At 27.9% G+C, this 8,287-nt stretch overlaps 1 protein-coding gene across 1 annotated transcript; it reads left to right on the forward strand.

Annotated features, from left to right (window-relative positions):
• Positions 1-834: 834 nt before the first annotated feature.
• LOC123721793 lies at positions 835-4,368 on the forward strand. The gene is made up of 10 exons (XM_045681628.1): positions 835-915; positions 994-1,128; positions 1,285-1,499; positions 1,578-1,735; positions 1,967-2,157; positions 2,236-2,381; positions 2,750-2,883; positions 3,414-3,624; positions 3,921-4,263; positions 4,351-4,368. Exons 1-10 carry the CDS (start codon positions 850-852, stop codon positions 4,366-4,368), a joined length of 1,617 nt encoding a protein of 538 aa, XP_045537584.1. The 5' UTR covers positions 835-849.
• Positions 4,369-8,287: the final 3,919 nt, after the last annotated feature.

Raw genomic sequence — 8,287 nt, forward strand, 5'->3', positions numbered from 1 at the left:
TGTGATTTGACAGTTGACAGAGGTTTGTCAATGATCAATCTAGCCATCACGCCAAGTTTGAGATTTTTTAATTATTTATTTTTATATAAATTAAAAAAAATTTAACACCTTCTTAAAATTATGGCCGTAAAATTTTTGAAGCCTAGATTTATTCCACAGACCTCTGCCCCTTTCATGTTTTTTCAACACAGCAAAATACGATGCATGAAAGTAAAGCTGAATTTCAAATTCCAAAGCATCAATGTATCAATGTATTCATTGCCATAACTACATTTCTCATTACTGATTTCATTATACTTTCTTTAAATTTATTTTAATTTTAATTATCATACTTATCTAATTTTATTTTTATATTAATTTAAATTTAAATTAAATTTATTTTAATATTAATTATCATACTTACCTAATTTTATTTTATATCAATTTAAATTTAAATTAAATTTTTTGATCCCACAGACAAATTATGTTATATAATTTTGTGGGACATAGTTCTATTTTAGGTTTTTATTATGTTGTAAATAAATAAATAAATAAATAATAAATAAATAAATCTGCAAAACATCTAGGCAAACTTCGCTAAATGCCGGTTCCATTCAGTTTTGAAACTCGAGTTAGAGAGAATTCAACTCGAGTGGGTTCGAGTTACGCCAAACTCGAGTTAGATACACGAGTTACATCACTAATTGTCATTGTTAAATTGACAACCAATTGTCATAACTTTATGGCGGTATTTTTTTATTGTTTTCAATTTACCGTAGCAGATTTTAGATTTTTTATGATTCAGAAACAAAATGTTTATTTGGTAATTACTGTATGAATTATACGATCAATTCCATTAAATAAATTAACATGAATAATTCTCAAAATTCAGATATTTTCTTGGAAAATAGCACGATTGAAGATAGTCCACCCGTTGTATCCTTTTAAATTAAATTGGGATTACTAAAAATACTTGCCACATCATGAATTTCCTTAACATTTGATTTGTAACAGCTTAATAGTACACCTTATAAAATGCTATTGACAAGAACGATACAATTTCTTAGCACAGAAAGTATATTCAAAGAACCCTCATTTGCTCAAAAATTTACTTCATGCCTTGAAGATTGTTGCGTTTGTATTTGTCAGGTGAGTCAAAAAATATACTTAAGTTTTTGATATAATGACAGTTGGCAAATAACTTTTAATTGATTTTTTTTACATATTCGAATGTTATTTTATTCAAAGTAACCCTTAAATTTATTAAATTCTAATTGCAACTGAAAAATAATGATTAAATTTCAGTGTTTGGAATCGATAAGCTCTACAATAGAGAGTACAGAGGTTCAATCAGTGGAATTACAAAGTTACTTAGAAGATGCTGTTATTCTGTTACAAAAATTGTCATGTTTTCTGAAAACTCTCATAGAAACAGTTGCATTGTCGTGTGAAAGTTTAAAAACATTTCCCACAACCACTGGTCAAATTATTTTAAATGTTTTTACTCACTGCAAAGACAGGTACTTTTTACTAAATTTTTATTTAACAATAAAACATTTTTAAGATTCAAGCAAATAAATGTGTGTGTTTTATTACAGTGAATACTTATATGGAAAATTTTTAAAGGTTGTTGAGACAGAATTAAAAGATTTATTTCGTACTTGCCATGAATTGCAACATACATATTTGATGATATTGGAGAAGCATTTTATATTTGACATGATGGAAGTTGAACAACAATATATTCTTCTCAAAGGTACTATTATTTCAGTTATATGCTCAATATCATTAGAGTGAGCTCAAATTCAAAATACATTGAGCTTGCTTAGTATTTGGGTCTTAGACTTAGATTTCCTAAATCTAACACTAATTTCTTCATAAATTCTGTAATGATTTTGTTTCTTCCTTACCACTGAATTAAATTTAATTGCAGTTTTAGTATAGTTAGTATTATTAATTATCTGAATTGTAACACTTAATTTAACAGCTCTTGATATTAATTTGAAAATAAGTGAGATTGTCCAAACTTTGGATGTGAAAACAATGGCAGAGCAGTTGAAGGCTTATACTGGAATATGTAACAAATATTCCGATAGTTTAATAGATAAAGAAATCTACAACCAATGTACCGAGTTCTTATGTGGTTTGATTGTAGCTAACTTGAAAACGGCTTTGGAGGTTTGCATACTAAATCTTTTATTTTGTTGTTTGTCATTTGCAAACTAAATTTTCTCATTTTTAACATGTTCTTTAAAGGTTGATCAAGAGGAAAAAATAATTTTACGTTCATTGAAAATTGCCAGTTTCATTATAAAGATATTATTGAAAGTAAGCGACATCTTCAAACATGGAGCAAGAAATAATTATGATATTGTTTTGCAAACTTTGATTTATATTTATATGTGAGTATACAATTATGAAAACATAAGCAAAAGAAACCACATCTAAAGTGATAGAATTAAATGTAATAATATCCAATATATAAAATTCTCGTGTCACAGTTTTCGTTCCCGTACTCCTCCGAAACGGCTTGACCGATTCTCATGAAATTTTGTGAGCATATTGAGTAGGTCTGAGAATCGGCCAAAATCTATTTTTCATACCCCCTCCCATTTTTTAACTGCGCGCGGACGGTGCGCGGGCGACAGCTAGTTTACTATAATTTTCCTTGTATTTGATAATTTTAAATATTATTTTAATATTTTAATCCTTCAATTCTGCAATAAACATTTTCATTATACAATATGTACACAGATTTTATATATTTCAGGTATGATGGTACAATTCTCAGTGAAGTGTTAAACAAGTCACCTCAGTTTATCAGTCAAGTTAATATACTTATTTTAGGAATAACACAAGAGTTATTATCTCAACTGCTTCATGATAAAAGATTCTTTGATGTAAGTAAGATTAGTTAGCATTAGTGACCAAAGATACGGAATGCAGCAGTAATCATGCTCTAGATTATCGGAAGGCCAAGTTTTAGTCTGCTTCCTTTTCTCATCCCTTTCTTACACAGAAACGATTGATTTGACGGAACTGTCAATGCATATGAAAGGGTGTGATACTCTTTCTGTGCATCCCTTCCCCTGTCTAGGGTAGCTAATGCATAAATGTTCATATCTATGGGCAGAGGTCGTCGTTTTTTTAGATTTATTTATTTTTAGTGCCGTTGGTTATTAATAAGTTATATTTCCACTTTTAGTGTCTATTTCAAAGTGATATAAGAAAAGTGAGTGAGGATAAACAACGTGGATTATTATATCTTTTGATATCAACAATTAAATGTGGTCTACAAAATAATAATAATCTGAATTTAATTGTTCCCAAAAACAAGTTAATAGAATATACTTTCAACATTATACCTTATGGTAAGTTTTTTAATCTTAAGTCAAATAAAAAACCTATTATTGTTATTAATTATATTATTGTAGGTGAAGTTTGGCTTAATTCAGAGATTATGTTGTACAAAGACAGCAAAGAACAAAGTTTGGAAGATATTTTGCTTGTTAATTTAGTAGCTCTATCTATGTCTTTAACTGTTGATGAGTTTGCATTACTGGAGCATAAGTTATGTGATGCTGTGTTGGGAAATAATTGTTCAAGGGCTGTATTTGTGACACGTTATTGGGTCTTGTTAGCAAAGTAAGTTTGATATGTTTTATTCTAATACAATATTTAAGATATCTTAATGTTGCTATACATTTTATAGTACTCGGTCGATCTATTTTAATTTATTCTTATAAATATAATTAAATCTTCACATCGCGTAATTTTATTTTTAAAACAAAAAGCAGAATACTCTATTTTATCCATCTCTTATGTGAAGTCAATTTATTTTGTAGGAAAATAGGTCGAGTCTGATGAAATAACTTGTATGTTGGTTTTCGGGCTCTACCACAATGATTTTCTAATTAAATTAATTAAAAATAAATTTTCAGACTCACTGATTCACAATACACTGTACCAACTGTGATGTCTTTATGTAATATATATGAAAATTTGGAATTAAATAATTCGTTCAAAAACTCTCCGCAAGAAATTCAATTAGGACAAATAATAAGACGAGTTTTTGAAGTTTTACCTAACCATTATAAAGTTTTGGTTAAAAAGCAATATGAAATTCATGAGAAATATTACAGTTTGTGGAGTTTTATTAAGATTAAAAATTTACCAGAAAATATAAGAGTAACAACAGAAGAGAATTTGCTTCAAAAATTATTAATTGAATTAAATAAACTAAGGAACTCTGAACATTATATGGAAAATGATATGTGGCAATTGGTAAGTTTTTTTAAGCATTTCACTAAGAATTGTACACAATATGAAAGATTTTTTTCTTGAATTTTTCAAATAAAATACTGTTTTCAGAAAAAAAAATATTTCTAACGTTATACTTAAATGTTGGCAAGTTTTTTTTTTAAATTAATTTTTGTTCCAGATTAAATTAATGAAAGTTACTTCAACTTGTTTATTTACTGAATTAAATTCTAACATAATAGATTGTGTTGTAAAGGCTTGGGTCAAAGCTTGTCCGAAAAATATTTTCTCGCTACCTCAAAATATGGATAGTAGTATTTTCTGGTACTATTCATATGTTGAAGCTTTGGTTTTATTAACTAATGAAATTATAGAAAAATTTGTCTATTTCGAAAATGTCCTGACGGTAATGGTATTTATTTTTTATATTTTATCTAAAAATTATAAATTTCTTCACATATTCTAGTATTACATATTATGAAGCTCAAAGTTCTTTTTCAGGTTTTTCATATTTTATCCAAGTTAATATTAACAGGAAATAATGAATTGATATTACTTTTAATACCTTTATATTGCAAAATATCTCTTTATTTTTTTGCCGATGAATCAAATATGTCAATAGACAAAAATACAGACGAAACATTCAAGTATTTACTACTAAAAACAGTACCTTTAGTACAACATTATACTCTCGGAGAATTGTTAAAATATAACGATGAGAAGAAATTCAAAAATATAGTTGAAAAAATAATTAATACTTCTCCAGAATTGCAAAAAATATGGCAACAAAATTTTAAAAATAAAAAAATAAATGAACGAAATAAACAATGGATGTTATTAGTTGATTATAAATATACACATAAATGTATGGAGAATAAATTTATACTTGAAGATTCAGATAAAATTAAATTAAAGAGTAATTTTGAAATGGATATAGACAATTTATTTGAGTTTAATGTCACAGAAGAACCAGCAAGTAAAAGGGTAAAGTTGGAAGATGACCAAAATATAGATATTGTAAAGAGACTTGAAAACGATTCCTTTTTATTATCTAATACTAATTACATCTCTGATGAATGTAAAAAGAGAATTACAGTTGTTTGTGATAGATTAAGAAATATAATTACTTAGAAGCGTTTTATTTGTGTTTTAACCTAACATATATCATAGTTCCACTGTTAGACACCTCTTTAGTGAAATCATTAATTCAATTCACTGATCTCTTTAAATAGATAGGTCATTGCTTGGAAGTTATTGTTTTTGATTTGTTCTTAAACACTTCTGTTGATGTTACTGGCTGTTAATTCTGTATCTATTATTAGTTCGAATTATCATCAATGGCAAAAATCAAATAGGCACAAAATACCACTTCTTATAGCCTATCCATTTTTACAGGTCAGTGATTTAAACTTGAACATTAATCAAATGTTTTTGATATGTACCGGAATCGAAATTCAAAATTATAAGTTTTATTAAGTTTCAAATAAAATTTTAGTTATTTCCTTGCTTCTGTGTAAACACATTTATTTCGCAATGACTGGAATTTATACTGAAATTGTTAAAGAAATAAAACAAAAAAATATTTTTCACATTTAAATTTATTGTTGTGTTAAAAAAAATTTACAAGTAAGTGAAATATAATAATCATAACCATATTAAGGTCGATGTTACACTATCGACAAGTCGACAGTTGACGTTAGTGCGACAGTGTAACATCGGCCTTCGGGAAACTAAAATACATTTAATTGATACTCGGAGGTAATAAGACCTTAGCTCACTCGTTATAGTATCAACTAACTTCAGTCGCACTCCATATTCCAATTCATTATCTAACCGACGACAAAATACTTAGCAATGGCTGTACATCAATGAAAACCACGCACAAATGTCATGTAAAACACAGCAACAAATACTAGATAAAATCTACTTTATATAACTAACATTCATACTTAGCTTATTCCTACGCATCGATCCTCGTAATTATTGTGATGGCGACATTGTTTACGTAAAAATATTTAAAAAAAACATTTGCTAACTAATAATAAAATACGAATACAATTATTAAATTATTGCCATAAGAGATAGATATAGCGAAACCTAGCTATTGCGATCAAGCATCAAGCTCTGAAGCATTTTTATACAGCTATATAACTTACGAACAAATATATTACTTAAATAAATTAGAAAACAATACAATTGGAAGTAAATACTTTTGGGATTCTTTAAATATTATTTATTTCAATAATAGTAAGTATTCTTTTTCTTTATAATACTTAATAGATAGTATAATCAGATGCTTTTGTGTATACAAATAATTCCCTATATCAAAAAAGTGCTTTATCCACAGTGTAATAAAGAAAAAAAAAAACTCGTGACTGGCCCATGCCTGGATACATTAAATAGTTCTGATTTGAAATACACATGAAAAATTTCAAAAAATCTCACATTTCATTAAATACAATTAATAAATAGTTAATTATAATTTTAGAGCAAAAATATTTTCATATAGATTAGCATCCTGCATGGTCTAGACACGGGTGAAGGTGAATTTGTGACGTTAATTTACGAGGCACCACAAAATCCATATAAAAACGTGTTTTGTGCGAATTGGTACAATATTAAAATATATAAATTTCCGTCACATTTATATTATCCAATACTAAACTACTGAATGCGATGTACATTGGAATGGTTGAGTTAGAACACGCTGTAGTTTGTAGCACATTACAATGACGTTCAAAATAAAAACACTCTGTATTCGAACCTACTTTAGATAATATTTACAATTAGTGCAATAAAAGTAAAACTGTCCGTATTAATATTAAATTTATGGTCGTAATTCGTAACTCTCTCATATACTTATATGTTTCTTAAATGTTCTGAGGATGTGAAAGATTCTTTGTAACCAATAACACTGTTTCGTACTGTACTAAGCACCGGGTATTTAAACAATATTGCACTTATATATGTGTTGCAACTGTAATTACAAATAATGAATATAATTGTTATTTTGTTGCTATATTTTTAAAACAATCCTCTTAAAACAAACGCTATGTTATTTCTACAATATTCAATATTTAGAATATAAAACCTACTCATTGAAAAAATACTTATTTACTTAGGCCAATAACATTCCTAGGGTCCGAAGAAAGAAGCTAAAATATATATTTAAATTAATTTTATTTTGTGGCATCGGTAAAAAGTGACTTAAACTTAAATGTCTTGGCACAAATTAAATATCATTTCGGATTTGTTTTACGATACATAAACACAACAAAACTTCCTTAATCTTGAGCATTACATGTTTTAAAACGATCAAATGTAGAAAAGTCAAATTGCGAAAAATGAAAAATATTTATGGGTCACTTAATAATATATATATATAAATAAAGTCACTTAATATATAAATAGCGTTTAGAAAAGCTAATTGCGTTTAAATTACATAAATAAAGTCCTAAATACTAAATACCCTCAGAACAGTTAATATGTATATAAAAGTTCAGTTCTTTATTAGGATTATTTGGCATCTATCACCAATAAAATATTCTACAATAAAAAATGGTATACATAGGTGTTAATACCTATTGGATATGCGCCCGTCAAACTAAACATCTTTACAATAGTCGTATATAACGACAAATGATCCCTGCCGAACGTAAATATACTCCGAAACACGCACAGTAGTAGCTAAATTGAGCCACAATTGACAAAGCCAAGACACGCGAACACTCGCACACCGCGACACCACGACACCCCGACACCACGACACTGCGACACCGACAACTCAACAGACAGAACTGCTGACAAACATACAGACCCTCACATACACATCGCACTTATCTTATAAAAAAAGGAAACGAATATTGTTTTGCCAAAATTACACTATCATAGCTCTGGTTGTTATATGAACTGGCCATAAGTGTATATAAGTGTTTAATTTTCATCTTATATGTCTATTTAAATAAGAATTTGCCGGGATCCTGATTACCGCAAGATCTCAGCGAATATGACAGTGTATAAAAAGTTTTGGGCGATTTTTTTAAATGAA

Source organism: Papilio machaon, chromosome 16 (genome assembly GCF_912999745.1).
Source record: "Papilio machaon chromosome 16, ilPapMach1.1, whole genome shotgun sequence".
Classification (NCBI taxonomy): Eukaryota; Metazoa; Arthropoda; class Insecta; order Lepidoptera; family Papilionidae; genus Papilio; species Papilio machaon.

Excerpts from the sequence above, each read along its gene's own strand:
- LOC123721793 (XM_045681628.1), top strand. The coding sequence starts at position 850 with ATGAATAATTCTCAAAATTCAGATATTTTCTTGGAAAATAGCACGATT. Across the intron at positions 916-993 it reads TTGAAGATAGTCCACCCGTT|CTTAATAGTACACCTTATAA; the intron begins GTATCCTTTTAA and ends GATTTGTAACAG. Across the intron at positions 3,625-3,920 it reads TATTGGGTCTTGTTAGCAAA|ACTCACTGATTCACAATACA; the intron begins GTAAGTTTGATA and ends ATAAATTTTCAG.